General features: G+C 42.1%; 1 protein-coding gene across 3 annotated transcripts in view; it reads right to left on the bottom strand.

Annotated features, from left to right (window-relative positions):
• The window catches only part of ABCA1 (ATP binding cassette subfamily A member 1), a 92,937-nt gene extending 76,021 nt beyond the window's left edge, over nt 1-16,916 (bottom strand). For 2 of the 3 annotated variants that reach the window (XM_066338737.1, XM_066338739.1), the window contains exons 1-2: nt 16,614-16,916; nt 1,022-1,164 (exon numbers count right to left, since the gene is read on the bottom strand). In XM_066338737.1, the coding sequence (XP_066194834.1) occupies nt 1,022-1,087 (66 nt within the window). In that variant the 5' untranslated portion in view covers nt 1,088-1,164; nt 16,614-16,916. Of the gene's footprint in view, nt 1-1,021; nt 1,165-16,196; nt 16,276-16,613 lie in introns of all 3 variants that reach the window. The other variant, XM_066338738.1, reaches the window with a different exon arrangement.
• Between the last annotated feature and the right edge of the window lie 5,134 nt (nt 16,917-22,050).

Raw genomic sequence — 22,050 nt, 5'->3', positions numbered from 1 at the left:
GTAACTCGTGTTCTTTCACATTCCCTACTGATTCCTCCTCAAGGTCAGATCTAACAGGCCAAATCCTCTGAACAAGACTGTTGCACAGATCATGCCCTTGTCCAACACAGGTATTCCCTAAAACCCTAGAGGTTCAATACCATGCTTTCTCAGACTTTTAGCCATTTGCAAGAGGTATAGCATCCTATGAAGTCAAAATCTAAAAGGCAAAAGAATTTTAAGAACACCATACTGGATCCACACTCCTGTACCCTTTTTATCACAAGGAGAAACTCTTCTTACGTATAGTCTACTATTTACAGGTAAATTTCCACACTGTTAACAGATGGCAAAGACAGCATTCTAGCCACTCAGAATACACCTTGGCAGAAGAACATCAGCTGCCTGGGTTTATCCTCATGCCGATACAAGAACATGCTATCCTCATGCCAGCCATTTAATCTGTACCTTCTGTTGTAAAGTTACATAGCAGGTTTGGGATTCTCTCAATAATTAAAGTGACTGGAAATGTCTGCTATTGCCTCTGCCACTTCTTCCATTAGGAAATGGCATTATTTTGTTGCCATTGTTGCAGCCTGCGGCATTCAAAAGGTTTCAGACTCATGGGCATATCCCTGCAGCCTGGCAATGCCTCATCCACACAATGGAGCAGGTCTTAGCACGGGTTTTCATTTTATTTCACATTTCACATCTTTGTTGCTGAACACAACTGCAGCAGTCATGCACCCAGTCTGCCTGATCTAACACCAGTGTTTCATACTCCAAACAGTGTCTCACACTAGAATTCAGGACAGAATTCTTGAGCACCTTCAAGCCCTCTGGTTTCTGTCCACCCACCACTCTCTCCAGTTTGAATAGGGTCCTTTCAAAGCCAGACCTGCTGCTCAGCCAGGGATCAACTAGAGGAGGAACATTAAGTGAGATACAGGAGATTTCCCTGGTTTTCTTGAAAAGCTGTGTAGTCTTGTAAGCTACAAGACTGTAACCTAATATCTCAAAACACTTTTGGGCTAATACTTACAGTCTGTCTTCTTCTATAGGTAAAGTTCTTCCATAGCAGCAATCCCAGCTGTGTCCAGAAAGCCATCTTCTTTCAGCAAAGCCAGAAGCTTCCTTTGTGTAGCAGCAGCAGTACACAGTAGAGATGTTGTGGCCAGGCATTAACTAGTGAAAGAAAAGAAAAACAGGAAGAAGGTTGTAAGGGAAAAGTTCTGTCATTCAAAACAGAAAAGGCAACAAGATAGGGAAAGACAAGAGGCTGCACTCTGTGACCATGGAGCACCCCACTGCCTTCTTTCTTACCCCATGCACTCCAGCCAAGTTTCATGGGTCTCAGTAAGCTCAGATTTAGACTCAACTGTTTCTTATCTCAGAGCTCCAATGCACAAGAAGAGGTTTGCAATACAATTCTCTTATTTTCTGCTCCAGAAATTCCAAGAGAAGGACAGCCTAGATTGAGAATAACTAAGAGGTTCGAAAAATCATTGAAAGATCCCTCTGAGTAAGAATGAACCATATAATTCAAACCTTTTCCTTAAAGCTTCTTTCCATATCTACTTTTATAATGGTGAAAACCTGGCTGCCAAATTAGGAAAGCCTTTGTTTTGAAGTCCAGGCAACACCACTTCAAGGAGAAAGTGCTGTGCATTTAACAGGCAAGAGAGCAATGCCCGTTCTGGAAGGTAAGTGACTAAGAAGGATTCTAGCATTGTTACCATTTAGATGAAGTAAAAGGAAAATTGTTGTGTAGTCAGTGTTCAGGTCTTGAACCACCTGGTCTCCAACACTGCTGTGAATTAGATATGTTAAATGTCTGTCTTGCTACAGTATGAGAGCATAGAGGACAAAAAAAAAATAATTATAATTATTTTTAAAAATTAATCTCTTTGGTGGCAATTTGGCATGCTATAGGTTTGGGACACATACCCTTCCATCATGGCTCAGTCTTTAAGCTCTAAGGTGAACTTTCTATATATTAGTTAAATGCCATTAAACCTTTTTTCCAGAAGTAATTCAGCATACATCCATTTACTTCTGAGTTTTCAGGCCACTTCAAATTAAGTGCAGTTGAATCCTGAGAAAGTGCCTGCACGGGAACTTAAGTTATTCACATTAAATTAATTCTGATTTATGTACCTGAATACACTCTGTTGACAGAAACCAGCATGATGACAACTAGCAATTGATTCAAACATACCCCAAGAGAATCACTCTTTCCAACACTTGTTAAATTAGGAACACACACACTTTTCATTTTGGTGTCCCACATAACAGTACCCTAGCCCTAAGATTTCAAGTTACGTGTCTAATTGCAAACTGCATTGAAAAGATTAACAAAAATCCATAAATGTGGTGGGAACAAAAACTTACTCCAGAAATGCTCTGACCAGTCCTACACTGGAGTAAGACTAGATAAAAAATTCTGGATGTGAGCTTTGAGATGATGAACAATTACCATCTTAAAATCTCATCCAAAAGTAAATTTCATTATTACAATGACTTGCAGATTAAAAACTAGTCTCTTAATAATCTAGGTCTGTGTTAAAAGAAAATCTCCAACATGACTAACAAAAATAAGCCTGTTACACTGAGTTTTGTAGATGATTGCACTGTAGAATCACAACAGGACAACAGCAGTTTTTAATGCCAGTACAGAGAACCAAAGAGCAGTAACAGATGCCTACAAAACCTTACAAACTGAACCTCATAACAGCACGCCAGCAGTACAGTGTACAGTCAGCAAGGGCTCGTTGACTTCTGCCAGGTGCTGCTCTAACTACTTGACAGGACCTCCATGGATGCTCCTTCACAGAGATATGCTCAACTCATCAGATAGGACAGCCATCCTTCTCTGCTCAGGGTGTCCTGCTGGCTGAACACCCTGGCACTAACATTGCAGATGCATGCACAGCTGGCTGGTAGACCATGAATTCCCAGACATACTTCGAGAAAGGCACTTGGCAGGCTACTGGCATATCCACAGAAGGGAAAAAGCCTGCCCTTTGTGGGGAATCTCAGAGAACAAATCCTGGCTGATGACTGCATCCAAAGCACAGTCTTGGAAAGGCGGGGGGTCTTTGAAGCACCTCCTCTCAATTTCAGTATTACATATCTAAAGCTGCAATCAACCTAGCAACAGAACTAAGTAGGGAATATTGTTACCTCTCCTTTGTACTACCTCCATTCATGCTCCTGCATAATATTTGGGGGATTTGGCAACATTTTTACTCACTCTAAAGAGAAACTTCTCACATAGCACACAGGCACTAACTGACCAATTATGTGGCACAAAAATCTTTCTAAGAACACTAAGAGAATTGCTCTTTTCAAGCATTTTTCCACAAGGGTACTGGTACTCGTCTGTGGGTCACAGACTTCCATTTCATTTCTTTTTGTGCTGTCAGCCATGACAGAAAACAATCTTTGCTGCCTGCATCTAATCCTGCAGCCACTGCACAAGTTTGACATACAGAAGGAGAGGACTGGAAGGGACTACACAGCCTTCTACAGTCACTAGTAGTTATGCAACACTTTTTTTTTTATCTTCAGAAGGGTGTTCAGAGTACTCACTCCACACTTCATGCTCAAGCCACCAATAGTGTTACAAGTCTGCAAAAAGCTTATTCCAATGCTTTCCAGAAGTTAAAGCTAGACACCAAAACCAGTAAGAATGAAGTGCCACAGGAAGAGTACAAAATGTATCCCATGGAGAGTCAAAGGGACTTTTGGTGTTCTCATCAATGGAATTAGACCCTACTCCTGCACCTTAATAACCTGCACAGAGGCAAAAACAGAAGTTCAGCCAGTCTGTGGAATGAGCAAATCAAAGGGCAGCTGGTTTAATGCACATCGGTGTAAATTCAGATACTGATTCCTTGCAATCACAGTCAGTCCACAGGATGCAGAACACAGAAACACTGATTTACAGAGGTTGTAACATTCATATTACATTAGCAAACTGTAGTGAGCTAAGGGCACTTATTTTATCATTTAACTCATCTCAGCTGATCAGTAGAAGCTTTCACAGCCAGGAAGACTCTGTGGAAGAAGCTGTGCTACCTACTTGAACTTCAGCTCTCTGGAGTTAAGTTAAACTTTACCCAGAACAAAGCAAATGATCTGGCCTGTTCTGCCTGAACAAAAGTTTGAAATGACATTTAAGGACTGCCCAGATGTAGGCATACCAGCTAAGTCTCTGCATAAAAGTAGGGCATGGAGCCTAATAGTGGACTAATCACCAAGAGCACAACACCTGAGCCTGAAGTGTATCCAGTTCTTCCAGCCATGCTGGGTGACAGCTGCAATGACACTGTATGCCCCAGGCAGTATCTATTACAGACCAGGGAACAGGTTTGTTAGCAGTCACCTCTGATTTTCATCCACAGAGGCTGACATACTTGGTTCACTGCTGATACAAGTTAACAAGGTTCACTTGAATTACTGATCCATCAGAAAGCACTCCGCAAACTAGCTGTCCTGGTTTAGGGCAAATTTGGGAGGAAACCTCCAAATGGGGTTCCTCTGGAGAGCAAACCTAAATGCCCTCTCCCTCCTTTCCCAATGGGAAAGAAGGTCCTCGGAGAAAAGTGGGAAAAACTATTTACTTGACAAACAAAATGCCCACAAGCATGAGAAATGAAAAAATATGAAACAATAAAACCTCTTGCTGCTTCAAAGAGAGATGGCAAAAGTGAGGAAGTCCTTGCCAGGAGTTAGCTCAGCTCTCTCAGTCCCTTATCAGTCCCAGTCCCTTCAGTGTTGGAAAATGCTGAGGTCCAGGCGCCGGTGGGCCGCAGGTGCCAGATCCCAATCCTTCTCTGGGTTTTCAGTCCAGAGCAGATTTAAACAATCCCAAGAAAAAGGAAAAAAAAAAACAGTCCAGGAAGCTTCTTTGCCTCAGCTGGCTACACTAACTAAAAGGAAAAAAAACCCTCTCCCTGGTCACTGTCCGTGTATCCAATGAACACACAGTCCCGAGGAAGAGAAAAAGAAGAATGCAGAGGAGTGAACACTGTTTTCAAAACAAACTGCTCACTTCTTTCCCTGCTTTGCTCTCAGAACCAGCCTTAAAGGTACAGAACACAACATACAGCACACACAGAACAGACGACTGGGGATACAGGCATCACAGTCACCCCAGGACACTAGTAACAGAGGAAAATGAATTAAGCATCCTTTCAGGTGTTCTTTCAGCTCACAACAGGCAGAAACTGTAAGCCAGTGATGCAGAGAACTGATCAACGCAACACTCACAGCTTGGTTAGAGCAGAAGTTCCACTTTATCTCCACTTCAGACCAATCTGGTAAGTTCAACACAGCCAGGAAATGCAACATGCCATTTAGTACTGCAGCGCCAAAACTCTGTTAGTTTCCAATGATGGCTTTTATGTCTCACCTGCGTAAAATTTTGAGCCAACAGCAGGTATCAGCGATTCTTCCTGACACTCACCCAGAACTCCCTGTAGCAGAAATACTGTTTTCTGTCTAGAGTAAGAAAAGCTGCAGGAATTCATCCCCACAGCATTAGTTTTCCTGTGATATAAAGTACCACAGTACAACACCCACCTGCACAGTTAAACGCAGATTTCACACGCTCATCCCATGGCCTGCCTTTGCAGAAGACTCCCTGCACATGACATTTCACCCTGCTGCAAACATCCTGAACAGCCTCCTGACCTACACAGCTGCAATTACATTTCATTTTCCGTAATTCAGAAAATTACTCACGAGAAAGTTAGGCTACAGGGCAACATCTGAAAATTATGACAATCAAGCACATCCTTTGATCAGCCTTTTTTTCAGGAAGGGTGCTACCTGCTATTTCAAAGTAGAATGGCTGTTGAAAAGTACATTAGCTGGTATACCAAGTGTCTCCAGATGTAATCCCTCTCTCTTACATGAATACATTTTTACAGCCATAAATTTAGAGAGCAAAAAGCTCAAGTGGCAGAAAATCAGTTCCCCACCCCCATGCCTTGGTGTCTGTACTAAGTAAACACAGAACAGCCTTCAAAAGCAGCTTTCTGCAAACAATGCAGATGTTTGCTTTCTTTGGGGAGGCAAAAAAACCTTTCCCCTAGAGAAAAAAAAATTAAACCACTATTTCAAGAGGGAACAAAGTGAACTTACCAAACCTTGTGAGACTGGAAGGTTTCAGGGCTCTGGCAAGACACTATAGACAATTTAAACTAAGTCCCCATGAGCAGAGTTAAAAAGCTTTCACGAGTTGATGGAAGGCTCAGTGGCCTCCATGAAATAAGGCCCTGTCCTCTCAGCCAGATTTTCCTTATAACAGAAACTACCACCACTGGCAACTCTCCACAGATCAAGTGGTTATGGAGATCTAACAGCTACATATGACGCCCTCATGAGCTATAAGAGCCAGCACCTTCCTTTCTCAAAAGCAGACATGATCTAGAACTTCTGTTCCCTGCCCCAGAAAAAAATTTGTACATCTGCTTAACTTCAATAGATCTTGTCTATATACAAGTATCAAGTCAAATAAGACTAATTTTCCGAGAAAAGAAACAACTAAAACAAACATTGGATTTCTGCAGAAATATAGTTCTCTTTATGAATACTGATAAATGTATTGACATTTAATTTCTTTTAGGTACTGTCAAGCTGCATTTTGTGAAGGAAACAATATCATGAGCCATGTGAATTATGCAAATCCCAGACCTAGAGTCCCCCAGTGATCAGTACACCATCAGTGGAGAGCAGATCCCTCTAAGGACTGTGCATACAAAAGTAAAACAGAAGAGCCTGACTTATCAACTGACCTTCTGATCTACACAAGACAAATCACCAGAGGAGTAGTGACCCGGATGGGCATTAGTCTAACAGAGGTGCAATTAAGTCTAGACTCCAGACTAAATCCCCATCTCCCAAAGCAAGGCATAGTGCCTTGGCCACCTCTCTGCCAAACACCAGGATTTCCCTTCTTCCAGCATACTAGCTGTAACTAGAAGGAAAAAATAGTACTGATCCTGATTATGCTAACATTAGGCTAGATGACAAAGAGCAGCTGTGGACAAGTGCAAGCAATTTTTGTCCCGCTGCTAGAGATCTAACTGGACATAAAATCCCCCAGCAGAAGCAGGCAGTGCATAAAGAACCAAAGGTAATGTCCATTCTGTGATTTAAAGTCATGCTAAACTTGCAAAACCCAAAGGAACAAATCTGACATTCCCATCTTCAAAATTTCCAAGCAGTAAAAACTTATTGACATCTACTGGAGCTCTAGGACAGAGGGGAAATGCCACCTGAACAATGACAATTTATACAAATAACAGTATAGATCTTTTAAAGTAATCTTTTAACCCAAAGAGCCTGAAATATGTTACGAAAAGGTACCATAAAAAGCATTAGCAGTACAGAGTTCAAGCAACTCACCTAAGGCCACAAGCAAGCAAAAGCAAGAGATTAGAATGAAACCATCAGATCCCACACGTCCGTCTCCTGGCTTAATCACTGCTTGAGTCTGTAGCAGTCACTACCAGTGCAGGATCAGCAGAGGAGGTGTGAGCTTTGGACCTACGGGCTCCTGCCTGGGACAGAATCGTTATCAGTGGAGGCACACAGACACTAAAAACTGGTCTTTCATAACCTCCCCACAGAGGACATTTCCTCCCTTTTGCCAAATGAATACAAGACACAAAGTTTTCTATTTCACCTAAAGAGTCCTTCAGTGAGAAGTGCTTTCCTCTTCAAAATCACCCAGGTCATGTCACAGAGTTTACATCGACTCCTTGTTCCTAGCAATGTGACTGGAGAGCTTCTGGGTCAGCAGACAAGAATTTTATTAGGGTGACAAACAACAATATTTTAGTGGCAGTTCTTGGCAAGATCCTCTACTGGTTTACTTTGCACACTGAATACTGGGCCTTGGGTTAGGTAGTAAACAGATTTTGGTTTTGTTCTCCAGTGCTTACTAATACTGAAGGCAACTAGTAAATTACTTTCAACATGGCCATCCAGTTGAACTCGTTTTCCCTCCTTCAGAAGAGTGTAAAATTTTGTAAAACCAACATTTAAAGGATAGTGCCAAAATATCAGGAAGCTGATGAAACAGTCTCATGAAATACCTCCAGCAACCTGCCACCTCTGGTCAAAGACACATAGCCTTTTACTCATCTACAGGACCTTTAAGGTATACAGCTACAAAATACCAAATAAATAATCTCATACTGTTATTTAAGGGAGTTCCAACCTCACGGAATATTGGAGGCAATCAATGGAAAAGGACTTTCAGCACAGGCCAACAAGAAAAGATTTATTTACAACCTGCTTAAACTGCTGCTATGAAAACAACAAGCAGTATTAGGTTCTACTTGCTGCACTAGGCACTACACAGAGAAGCAAGCCTGGATCTTGCTCTGACACAATCCAGACTTAACATAAACTCATGTTAGGAGCAGAAACCTGGCTTCCCAACACTTTAAGTACAATGGCAAGGGGCTTCTGAAGTTATTTAGCCTTGGCATGAAAACTGAGCAAATGGGTATTTCATAAGTATTTCAGTATATTATGTGCTGAGCGCTTCTGAATGTTCCACTATGAACAGATGAGCAGATGATCATTTTGAAAGACCAGGCCCAAAATTAATACCATGAGCACTGACATTCCTGACCCTAAACTCTTCAGAGTATCTAACTTGCCTCTCCTGTCAAAGCAAACTCCTAGGAGATATTTCTGAGACACTTGTGGGCCCATCCTTCCCAAGCAGAAAAAAACCACGTGGGACAGTTCCTTACACAGGAAAACACTACCTTAGAAACTGCTCCATAATAAAGACTGAACTCCATTTTTCAAAGTCCTCAGTGTCTCCTTATAACAGTTACACAGATGTGCATTTTCAAAAATGGCTGCTGCTTTACAACCTTCTCTTGTGACACAGCATGCCAAGTAATTTTGAAAAACCTGTCACAGGTCAGAAGTATCTGCCAGATATGACAGAATGACAACAACCAATTCTCATTACTCCCAGCATGCTTATAAAAGGCTCATTGATGAAAACAAGCTCACTGATGAACTCCAATGCAATGGAAGACGTCAAGTCTGCATGCACCATAGCTGGACTTACCCTAAGGAACACACATGCAAGAGATTGTGGCATGCACTTAGGCAAGAGGATTGCTTAAGTGTCAAGTACAATACGCAAGATGAAATGCAGTCATCTATTTTACAAAAAAAAAAAAAAAAATAGCTTCCACTAGAAGGTTGTGAAATACGTGAAGCATTTCAACTTCCAACGTTACTGAGTGTCCCCTACTTTCCCCATGGAAGAAAAAAAAGGCAAGAATCTAGTCCATTCTTTGGCAAAACAAACACAAAATGTGATTTGCTTTATCACGGCCAATGTCCAAAAATCCATAGTCCATATTAGCAGGGTTTTTTTTTTGGCTCTCAAAGAATGGCTCTTCTCTAGTGGAATGTAGAAATAATAGAACATCCTGCTAAAATAATAATTGCAACATTTGAGCTCAATTCATGCCATTAAGCTTTGATCTCTGAGCAAGTATAGTATCGACAGCCCCCTGTTTACAAAAAGTTGTGCTACAAAGTCCCAGTCACTTTTTCCAGCTTTTGACACATCCTGTTTAAGGACAATACAACTAGGAAAAATGGGTAAAGAATTTCACAATGCAAAAGGTGCCTTTCAGCAACCATAAACGGGAGAACAGCCTCTCCAAGACAGCAGCTTCTTCCAAAAGAAATCCACACATTCAAACAATGTTAGGACAGAAACACTTTCAACCACCATCCCTTCCACAGGACATCCAGGTCACTGAATCATTTACACTAACCAGCCAGATACGTGGTTTTAAGAAGTGCAACATTGACAGGTACTCCATGATCCTACTGCAGAGTCACTGATGCATCAGACATATTTCTATCTTCTACTGAACAAAGTTAGGAAGCCTTGTGCATTTGTCATCACATTCATAGGGAGAGTGACTTCCACATCTTGCTTTTGGAACTTGCTGTTTACCTTGGGACAAGATGAGGACACCAACAGTGCTCTGTACAAGATTAAATTGCAGTTTGAGTGTATGCCTGTCCTGTAACATCAAAAGAAACGGTAGTGTTATTCTCCTCTCCATCTTCACCATCTGGGAACATCATGCCACAAACCAGCACATGTTTTCAGTAACAGAGCAGAAGACAACATGACTTATAGTGTAGAGAACATCACAGTGGTGCCTTTCAGATTCAGAGGCATGAAGAATAAGCTCTCTGTTAAGCTTGCTATCTACACAACTGCACCAATATCTGTGGCACAGCTATAACAACAGCAAATGAAACAATATCCCTGAAATATGCAGAAAACATCAGCCAAGAAAAAGCCTCTAGCACAATGAAAGGAAATTACATTGACGAAAGAAACCAATAAACTGGCGAAGTCAGTATTTAGCAGCCATTGTCAGCTTAAGCAGAGTTGGGAGTCTGTAAAGCCCACAACAAGATCTCAGCTCCCACATGGCTACCATCCAACTGTGCTGATACAGAAGATGGTAACCCACTAAAGCGATAAAGAGATGCCCGAGTACTTTTGAAATCAGTGTCAGCTATGAAGAGGAATAAGTTTCTGATCAATCTTGGCAACCCATACAGACTTCAGTAACCACTTATCTCTTTAAGTTATTCATAGAAGAATATGAAAATAGCTGGGAACACATGATAAGACAGCCCTCGTACCTGCTGAGTCAGGTGTGGCACAGGGCAGTTAGCTCGGAGCACTGCCAGAAAGCCTTGTGTCAATCTTCCCATTTTGCCTGATCCACATAGCAAACAGTTGTTACTCACACTTTCTATTCCTCAGCTCCACCTGCATCCCCGCCACTGAAGCTTCAATCCTTAGGGTGAGCACAGCAGTTACAGCCATGCAAAATAAGCTAATGTATGCCTAATTTAACATCATGCACAGACATATCCAGGAAAGAAGAATAACTGAATTTATTCAAGTCCTAAGCTACACCTCATGATTCAGAAGTATTTTCAGGATGGAACCCCATTAGTCTGCTCCTAAAGCTTCAAGGGACTAAGCACAGAGTTTAAGAGCAGTGATCAACTAAATTTCAACCAAATGACTCCAAAGAGCAGGCAAGTGCAGAAGTAGAATGAACTGGGAAAAGCAATAAGCTTACAAGAGAGCGAGGTGAGCAAAAAGAATTTTTGCAAGTTTTTTATGGCTATACGATCCAAAACAAACATTTTTTTTACATGAAGTTTAGACTATCCTTAATGGTGTTGAGAAAGTTCCATGGAAGCCAAAGCACACCACAACAAACGCCCTTTTTACAATTATATCTGGTTTTATTTATGAACATAACTGGGAAAATAGATGTAGAGATATGAATATTACGAGTATGTCACAAGAACGGGGAATGCAGTTCTGGGAGCCCATGGCAGGCAATCAGGAGAATAAAAATAAAAATATCTGGGAAAAATAAAATCTGTAGAAATATGAAAACTGATGGTGGACATGTGAGTGCTGAAAGAAGGAAGTGAGTCCAGCTCTCTTTAAACACAGTAGAAAGACTTGCAGCTTACATTAGGATGGATATTTAAATACAGGTTTGAGAGAGATGGGAAACAAAGCAGGAAGAACTGCCACTCTGACTTAATAGGGTAAAGAATAATTAAAGCAGCTAAAATACCTTAGAACAAATAAATTAAATAAAAAGCACTTTTTCCTATTGTCCAAATAAAAATACAAATACAGGTTCCATTCATTCGGTTTATTAGATAAAAATTATTAAATAAGAACACTGCATTCAGAGGAAGAGTAGATTTTGAACTTTGGCTCCTGTATTAGTACCACAAAGAAATATCCGTGGATCTGCATTCAGAAAAGCTCAGTGCTGTTTTGCTTGGATGAGTGTTCTGGGGTTGTTTAAACCATTCAAGTTTGGCCCTAACTTTTTTTTATTGGCAGTAACAGCCAAACTTGTTGCAGGAACATAATTAAAATAACAGGAAGAGAAAAAAGCCACCAGTAGATCCCCAGAAAATCAATATATTTGTCATGAATACAGCTCTCAGAGAACATTTATGATAACTTGCTTGTTTCTTTTTAAGGCACAAAAACTCGACTGTAAAAACAGGCATATCTCTAAAAACACTGGACACAAAAACCCAGGTTGCTGGCACTAGCAACACGGCCTGAAGTGTTTAAGAAAAAGATGCATTACCTGAGGAATATGAGAAAAAACACACTTTTACTTCTATCATGAAGAATATAAACTTCGGTCATGCCATTGCTAGAACAATGGTGAGAGGAGGTAAGTGGAAACAGTCATCTCATCACAAGAAGGGCAGAGGGGCTGGGAACCAAGTTTTCCTTGTCCCTAATCTTGCTCTTGTCACCTACATAACCAAAACTGCTGCTCAGAGACCTTCCACATGGTTTAATTTTGACCTTTACTAACCTAACAAGTACTGTGCTAATGAATATTAGCTGCATGACTTGCTTGCTTGCTCCTAGGAGCAACCACTCATTTGCAAACAGGCTAGTAAAATTGCGAGTTGTTTCAGAAAGTCAAGCAAGTAGAATGCTAACAGGCTTTGGCCACCTCTGTCTTCCACACAACCCTGCCTGCTATTTGCTATCAAGGAAATCAGATCCCCAGAATGATCTGTGAACTGTGTGGTAAAAGGCTTCAACTTTGTTCTTTCACAGAGAATAACCTTGCTATCTAGCCCAAGCCAGAACGGTCTTGGAAAGGCTCTTTGCTCTCCTTTTTCTGTCCAACTCAAATTATTCTCTGACAAAGTCAGAATAAGGCAAACCAATCTCATTGCATTAGACAAGAGCTCTCTAAGCAACACTCCTCCAGAAAAATAACAAAGAGGAAAAAGGTCAGCTTGTATGTGGATACTAATGGCATTCAAAATGACACTCATTTTTATCACCTATGATCCAGCTTTTCTGCTAATAACCCACAAATAAAGATCTGAATGCTCCCATTTTTCCTACAGTGTTAGCCTGCTGTGTCAGGAAAGCTGTATGAACAGTTCTTCATCCTACTCTCTCTCAGTCCTTGAAACAAGAAAAAATACTTTTTTCCCAAATCAAAAATGCTAAACAAAAACAGGACTAGCTTTACCGCCACATGCATCAAAGAAAGGCAACAGGGTACTTCAGGTATTCCATTGTATGTACCCATGGTATTTCTGCTGAAACATCTGTATTAGTTTTGTGCAATCAACACAAGCAAGACATGCAGCTAACAGAATGAGACATGTTAAATTTGGGGTTTTTCTGTGGTGATCATCTTCTAAACACTAGAAGCAGACTCTAACCATGGTCTTTTTTATCTATACTCTTAGTATCAGTAACTGCAGATGTGCATGCTCATCAACTACACTAAAAAAGTCCCAAGCACTCAGAATTCAAATCCTTAGCTGGCATAAATATGAAATACCCTTAAGAGTGAATTTCTGCCATGCCAAACCCGAAGAAAGCCGGCAGAGTCCCCAGCAGCCCCATATAATCAAGGAAAATATATATTAGACGTGTTCTACTAAACATAGAAATCCCTGGCTCTAGCTCCTCTCACAGGAGTCATCAAGAATAACTAGTAAAAGAGAAACATGATGATGTTTGGTCAGCCATGGCCTCTGGACTTATTTCAGGATATGGTGTGTTGTCCAGCATAGAAGACCTACATAAACACTGAGGGTGCCTGCTTCAAGGTTACTCAAACAAAGCAGTAGTTTGGGTCCCTCTCTGCTCCCTTCTGTCACGATTTTTGTGCTGGCCCCAAAGCCATGAAAAAACTCTGAACACAGGATGTTCGGGTGAAAATAACAAGCAAACCAAAAACAAACCACCAAGCAAAAAGAGATTTTGTTTTCAATTACTCACCCTGGGTTGATGAACTTCAGTGCCTGCACAAAGGATGAAACACACAGGGAGAGAAAAGAACAGGCAGGCGAGGGGAAAATAAGCAGGTCCATTACTAGCTCATTAGCAACCTTCAATTACTCTGGATTAAAGTTCTGAAGAAACCACACCCTAAGAAATACTGTGTCTGCATGGTGCAATGCATGAAAAATAGCAGAGCAGATCGTATTTGGCCACACAGATGAGTTCAGTACCAATCCTCCTTCTGCTCCGTCTTTGTGAGTCCAACTCTGCCAGGTGAACTCACTGATGAGAGAAGAGCCTTGCAGAGATGTAGGCCAGGGAAGACATCCTTTCTGAAATGCCAGTATTACACTTGATTAACAGGTGAGAATGCTTCAACCTAGAATCCACACAGAAGATCTGCTGTCACTTCGTTTAAGTCACTAAGGCTTATTCCTGAACCACAGAAGACTGATTTACACTTGTATAGAGAGGGAGAAGTAGTCTAAGGAATTCTAGACAAAAAGCTGCTCCTTTTCTCTAAGGAACAAAGGCCAAAATAAGCGTACCGGCCTTTTTTAAGGTAATGGCATTTCACCTTCAGTAGCTCAGCACTTGACCAGGAGCCACTCTTTATATACAAAATGATGATCTACACCAAATCTGTTGCCAGATCAAGTTTCTGATTCACCCCAATGCAGCACTGAGTTAATGTCTGAGTTTGAAAAAAATTTAGCATGACAAAAACGGTTAGCTAGCAGCTGCCTATGGCAGACTGATTTACAAATGTGCCTCAGCCTCTGTGCTTGAAGAGACCATTAAGAAACTTTCAATATACCTGTTTGCACTGCTATGTAGCTCTATTCAGAGGAAATTTGCAACTAACATCCAAAAGATTACCACGCCTCCTGGAAACACTAGTCTTACATATAGCTGCACCCAAGGTCTTTATGTCACATAACTATCATACTGCTACATGTCCTTCAGCAGCAACCTATCGGGGAAAGGTACTGTGAATGCTTTTGGGCTAGCCGCTGGATTATTATACTCTAATGCCAAATTACAGCAAATTGTGATTGCTTGCAGTCCAGGGCCCAGCAAGTAACCCCCTCAGAACAATCAGCAAAAAAAAAGGTGATATTTTATTATTTAATGCTAAATAGTCTTAACTTAACAGGCTCAACTCAGATTCTACTATGCAACACTTGTGTGGCCTGCTACCGAGCTTATAGTCCCATTTTTTTTTTGTTAAGGGTTGACTTCTAATTTTTACCATAATCAGCTCTACTAAATTATTATTATGAGAAACAAGGTGCTTCATGTCATGAGTAAAGGCATCGAGTTCCTGCCCATATCAGATACAGACAGAGTCACACAACGCACTCCTACTTAAATTAAAATTCAAATGTGGATAATGACGACCCACCAACACCATTTTTATCTGTTACATCAGTAAAATACTGCAGAGTCCCAGGTACCACCCGTTTAACTTAATATCCTATTGTGTCATGACAGAATCCCACACTGATGTGAGTGACCGGAAAGTATCACTATACGTCGCCATTCCCACTGGTTTGGGAGTCAAGCTGTGCCTTTACAAGTACAAAAAGCATTTCCACTGAATGTTTACTACCATGACCCCCTTTCAGAACTGAACCAGACTGCTCCATTACAATAGCCTTTCCGACAGCAGGTTTGACCATCTGTTAATGGAACATCCCCAAGACATGGCTGGTCTCTGCAGTACAAGGACCATTTCATTTTCAAAGGTGAACATTTATTTTAACGCATTAATTCGTAGCAGCAATTTTCAAAAATGCTAAACTATTTTAGGCTTTAATTTAGAAGATGTTTATACCCCTCTGGCTTAAACGAGGTCTATTCCAACACATTTCAAATCAACTTTGATCCTTTAAGTATGGTTTTGTATAGACTTTAAAACTGCCCAGCCCAACAGCTTTTGGGAAAATGGGAACTTCTGGTTAAAACTAGGGAAAAAAAGGGGTTTAATAAGAATTTTTAATTTAGAATCCGAGCATCTTTCCAGGCATGTTTTAAGCATCTGGGCTGCTGTGGCGCTCGTCTTTCGTAACAACAGCCTGACGATAGGTTTCAGTGTAGCACTCCAGACTTCACAACAGTCTGGCACGCAGCAGCACGATTTGCTGCTTAGAACTATCTGAGCCTCCAGCCCATCAAAAGGCAGCCACATCGATATTTTTTATTTTTACTCTCCCTCCCCATCCCAAGGCCCTCCCCTTATCCCACCCCCGCGACTTTACAGGATTCACGTAGGAGTGAAGGGGATGAGAGAACCCTCCCGTTATCTTCTAGCACCCACCGGGGCTGGGAGAGGAAGCGGTAAGGTAAGCCACCCTCCGCGAGCGCTGCCAAGTCAAAGTCGCCTCGCTCAGGACAAGCTAAAATGAAATAACTGGTTTTTTTTAAAAATAAGCACAAGAAAGCACGCCCCTCACACACACAAACACTATTACCCCTTTCCGATGCCCCGCTACGCTGTAAACCATCCTCTGAGCCGCGCTGCCGACAGGCTCGGCACAGAGAGTAGCACCACGTCGGAAGATAAAAACCCCAAAGCAATAAGAAAACAAACAAAAACCCAAAACAATAACAGAACACTCCTACCACCACCCATCTGCGTCTTCCCTCTCGCTCTGTGCCGCCCGTTTCAGGCGGAGGGGGGACGAGTGCGGAGCCTCCCCGACAGCTGCGGGCAATGCGTGCCCCCCCCGCCTACCTCCCCGGCCCGCCGCCGGTCCCGAGGGGAGCCGCCGCCGGCTCCGCGCCGCAATCCCCTCCGGCTCCGCCGCCGTCCCCGACACCGGCCCCGCCGCCGCTACCGGGCGCCCCCGCCCCGCAGCGCCTTCTTATAGGGCGGCGCGGAGCTGCCCCCGGCGGGCCAGCCCGCCCCTTCCACGGCCGGGGCCGCCCAGCGCGCTGCTTTTCCCTTCCCTCCGGGGTCTTCTCGCCGTCGCCTTTTCTCTTTGCTCTTTCCTTTCTTCTTTTTCTCCTCTCCTGTCCTCCGCACGCACGCCCCCCCCCCCCCTCATTTTTTTGTTTTCCCCTAGGCAGCGACTGCTGTTGGGGGAGTGGGGGAGGGCTCGGCGATGTGTTGTAGGCGTGCACAGTGCGGCCAAAAACAAACTGCGAGGATGAGTGTGTCCGCCCCGGCCCCGCACGGCGGGACGGCGCTTCCCGGGCTACCCGCAGTCGCTGCTTTTTGTGACACTCCGCGCTCCCAGGTGTGTCGGCAAGCATCCCAGCCCCTCGCGTTGCCTGCCGCGCCGGCTCTTCTTCCCGGGGTCTGTGGGAAGAAAGAGCAGAAACCCGGGTACGGAGTTACCTGCGAGGTGAGTGTGCTCCAGCCGCCCACGTCTCCAGGCCTGCACCGCTCCCCGCATCTCCTGAGCTGAGCTGGTGTAAACTGGGCATAGATCCCTCCTCAGCTGTACGGCTGCAGAGATACCGGGTGTACCAAGAGTGTTGGCCTGAAAGGAATCAATCAGTAATAAACAGCTTCAACGGGACCAGGCGTTCTGTATTCCGTATCATTTATGGCAGTAAAAAGGCGAGGAACTGTGAAAGGTAACACTTGGACAGAGCCACAAATAAGGATCAGTTCAGTTGTGTCAGTTTATGGAAAAATTTACAGCTATTCACAAACTTTAAAAACACATATCTCAATTTATTTTTAACAGTTCACAGTGAGCTGACTTGCTCCAAATACAAAATCTATGAATGATTTTTTGAGTGTTTTATCTAACAGAGAAATGGCCTGGTCTTAGTAATATTGTCTGATGGCTGAAGGTGTCCTCCAACATGGGGTCCTCCCCTAGAAACCAGTCATGCAAAGTTTTTTTGCTTGCTACATGTCAGGAGTCCTGTAAAATCATGCAGTGCAGCTTGTGAAAGTATAACAGTGCGTTTTCAAGGCATAAAATGCTCCATGAATGAAAACAAGTAATGCACGAAAGGCAGGCAACTCTAAATTATGGTTCCCTCTACAGACATAATGCACTGCCATTTCTCTTTTGCAGTGAAGTGGTTGATGTTATCATTCATGCTATTAATGCTTAGCCTTATAGAGAGCAATCTGGATGACACATGGTTACTGAGGGAACCGTATCTTACGAGTTTCCTGGCTTTTATTTCCATGCTCAGACTACCACCATGTTATTTTTTCAAGTGGCACAGAAATACAAACACCTGAAAGCAAATTCCAGAGAGCTCAGGCAGATTGTAATCTGACATCATGCACTGGAGTATCATAGGTAGCAGTGAATATTCAAATTAATAATGCAGCTCCTTCTACACTGAGTAAAAGATTACACATTCATTTTCACAGTGACCCTAGCTCCTTCCCTTAGTACCTGTGTGTCAACATCTCAGAAGTGGGCTAAGGGGTGGACAAAATAAAGAAGTTCCGGATTTGGGCCATGGTTTCCCCAGGGTAACTGCTACATAATGTCACTGACTTCAACGGATTCATTGTTTGTACCTTAATCTGGTGGTAAAACTGAAATAAAAACAAGGTCTTTATTTAGTGTATAAATGCAGCTGTGTGTTTTTCACCATATGCTAGAGCTTTGCATTTTGCACGTTTCCAAATATTGCTGGATTGTAATTTTAAATTCTAAAACAAAGAATTTCTGGATGGTTAGTCAGAACACAGGGAGTAAAAGCACATTTAGTTTACCATCAACAAAGCATTATGCCTCATCCCACATAAAAAGGAGATTGAAGAAGAGGTTATATTGGAGAGAATTTTTTAAAGAATTAGTGATTTAACTTCAGTGGAAACAGAGCTATGTCAACACTGAAGAGCTGACAATTGCTCTGCTGCTGATGTCTATTTAAACCTAGGTTCCTCTAAGGAAAGTGTGAGTTTTTGCAAAGTCATCAGAACGCTGGCTTTTTAAGTCCTAGAAACTAGTACCAACGGTTAAAACATTTGAACAACATTTTCCAGTAAGACAGCTAATATACAGTTGTTCATGAGAAGTGAATGGAGCATTTGATTTCTATTGTTCTGTTAAAATACCTGTAGGATGGTGGGAAATCCTTGTGCACCACTGGATATCATTTCTGCAGTTTTGCTTCTCCTTGTGGCATGGCAGTGACATAAGGTCACTGAGGGACAAGCACTGGCAAATAGTACAAGGATGGCAGGGAAAAGAGGCACAGTTAGATACAATGAGTAGGCTGTACAAAGTCAATAGCCACACTGCAAATAGTTTCTAAGAATATTTTTATATTCTTAGAGTGGTTTGAGATCTCGAGGCAGATGAGCACATGTGACTCCTATAGATTTCTCAAAGACGTTTGTACCTCCCAACTCTGTCATGCACAGCAAATATTCTGGCTTCTGTCTCTTGTGGAAGGTATGATAGGTCTTTGCAGATAAAGCAGTCTCACATGGGACTTCCTGTATTAATTTAATACAGAGAGGAAAAAGGCAGATAGAAACACTTAGGGAAAGACCTCTATCCTTCCTTCCCAAGCACCTCTCTTCCCCCTTTCTTTCAATAATGACCAGTCTGTTTGACCCAATTCCTTCTGTGAGGCACTGGGCAATGTGGACAGTTTGGGTCAGTGTGTAATGGTTCTTTGTTCTGTTGCTTGCTTCTTACTCATTTTCCTCCACTGCTTCTTGCCTTACTATTCCACTTTTTCACTGGAGTGAGTCCTCCAGTGTGCCATAGTTCCTACAGGGTGTCCCTTCTTTGGCATGGAGTGACTCCTTCCAAGACTATGTCTCTTCCTTCCATGTGTCTCCTCCAATTCCTCCATCTCACAGATATCTTCACATTTTCTCCAGTGTCTCCTGTCCTAGAAGCTGCTCTTTTCTTGAATATGTTTGAGCAGAAATGTCATGGGCTGCTTTCACCCAGCTGAGGTTTTGGCATGCAGTGATTTGTTTTCAACACTTTCAAACAGGCTGACAGCAGCTGTAATTGGCACAGAAGAGCCCATCGCCCCTTTCCTTGCAGCTTCCAATACTAAAGGCCTGCCAGTTTTGCCCAATGTGCAGTTCACATGACATGCACTTTCAGATAAGACCTGATCCTTCATCTTTTCCCGAAAGCTAGTCCTCTCCTTCAAGTCATTCCCTCATTACATTGGCTTTGAACAAGCAGCCCACAGTAGGGTCCAAGGCTCGTTGGAAGGGAGGGCTGCAGACCTGCAAAGAGATCGTTAGCTGAACCAGCTGCACTCTGACCTCTGAGAGGTCAGAGGACATGTAAGTTGCTGTTCATGGAGAAGACATTATGTAGTGGAATGAAGGAGTGGAACTGAAAATAGGAAAACATGCCATGTTCTCACAGGAGGAAGTGAGGAGGAAGTTGTTTCTTTGTACTTGTAACTTCTACAAGGCAAAACACGCCATTGTTAACCCTGAAAGATTGATGTTCCTTAATGTCAGGATACTACAGAAGACTGTGGGCTTAGACAAGCACACCAAGAAATGTCTTGGTATAAACCAAAGGTTTCTATGCCAGATTTCAGCAATAAAGAAAGCTGCAGTCTAGTACACCTTTAGTTGTCAGCTCTAAAGATATTTCATCTGGAAATCCAAGTTCTTTTTAGCCCTAGATTATCTAGTTTGGACTAAATTCAAGAAGCAGAAAAGACAGCAGATCAGCAATACTTCCATTTAAAAAATTGCTTCTCAAAGACCTTTGCTCACCTCTATTTTTCACTTGGCATTCTTGTTGCAGAAACAGAGCTTCAAGATTCCTCACTCTTATCTTAGGACACACACTGAAGATTATTCTGTATTTTAAGCATCTGTTCTGTCTTGGTTTACTTTCCCTTGATTTGAAATATCTGAGTAATAGGATGGTGACTGTTTTTTGTAAGGTCTTCTTGGAAAGAGCTTCCTAACTTTTAGAAAGAAGTAATTGCATTGTTATTACTTTATAGCAACCTGGGCTCTCCCTGAACATCCTAGCTTCCATTTATGTTACCTAGCATTGGGAGTGTTAGTCACTCCAGCCTGGTGTACAGCCCAGTGAGTACAAGTGACAACATGCTATTTACTGCAACCTTCCACATACACTTTTCTTCCCATCCTATTTACAGAAGAAAGTAGGTAAGAGTTGCTGTTCAGTTGTTGCACCTGCAAAGAAACAGAAGGTTTAAATACATCTTCTGCTATGCCCTGCAGTGGGGAAGCTTTGAAGTGCTTATCTGTGCCATCTGAAGAAGTGAGTCTGGGAAGTTGCAGCCTCCCAATCAAAGAGTATTACAGGCTTGTCCCAGTGCCTGTCAGGGACAAAACAGCTTGTACTGATCCTCTCCATCTTTCAAGATAAGCATAGGCTTCAAACTGGCAGCAGTCATTAATAAGATGGTTCTAAGTCCTTTAAATAAAATATAAATACATTGTCACTCAGATATGAGCAAGACACAGTTTAAACAATTACTAGAAACACTTCTTAGTGTTATCTTGTGTTTAAGAAGGGTGATTTAAGAGCCATTTCTCATGTGGGTTAGTTGCCAGATGACTGATGGTGTTTTAAGAAGACCATCATCACAAGCATTACCTTATAATTTGTCACAAACACTTAACATTAATATGAGTAAAATTACATCTGCAGTTAGCTGTATAAAGTTAGGGTGCTGTGAAGTTCACTGTTAACAAAATTACTGCTTTTTAGATGTAAAATATACATGCAGCTAAATACTTTTGTGGTAAAAATTCTTTGACTGTGACAGAAATAAACTGGTTTTCCCAACCATGGACCAACTTATAGTTTGAGGAGCAAGGAAAACATGTAGAATTGCCAATTAAAATACTGGACGTTTATATAAAGTAGCAATTTTAATTCGGTATGAAGTTTTTGCTTTCCTCAGATTCTCCAGATGTATACTTCCTAATAGCATGCAGCATGAAATGCTTTTTAATGTTTCACCCTTCCTCTGTGCAATTGTCTGTCTTCTAAAAATTAGCCCAAAATAGGACTCCTGTGGAAATATTTCAGTGTGCATTACATATGCATGGCCAGACAGGGATATGGGGATGGGCTGGCCTGTGTGGGCCAGGGTTTCTGCGCCAGCCACGGGACTGAATGGATAGCTATGCAGAATGTTAAAAGTTCAGTGTGAAATCCTTCAAAAATTCTGCACTTCATCTCCCTGTATAAATTTATATGCTAATAACATCCCCAGGG

This window comes from Sylvia atricapilla, chromosome Z (assembly GCF_009819655.1).
Source record: "Sylvia atricapilla isolate bSylAtr1 chromosome Z, bSylAtr1.pri, whole genome shotgun sequence".
Classification (NCBI taxonomy): domain Eukaryota; kingdom Metazoa; phylum Chordata; class Aves; order Passeriformes; family Sylviidae; genus Sylvia; species Sylvia atricapilla.
The sequence above is the reverse complement of the archived record's forward strand: the minus strand, read 5'-3'. Positions and strand labels throughout refer to the sequence as shown.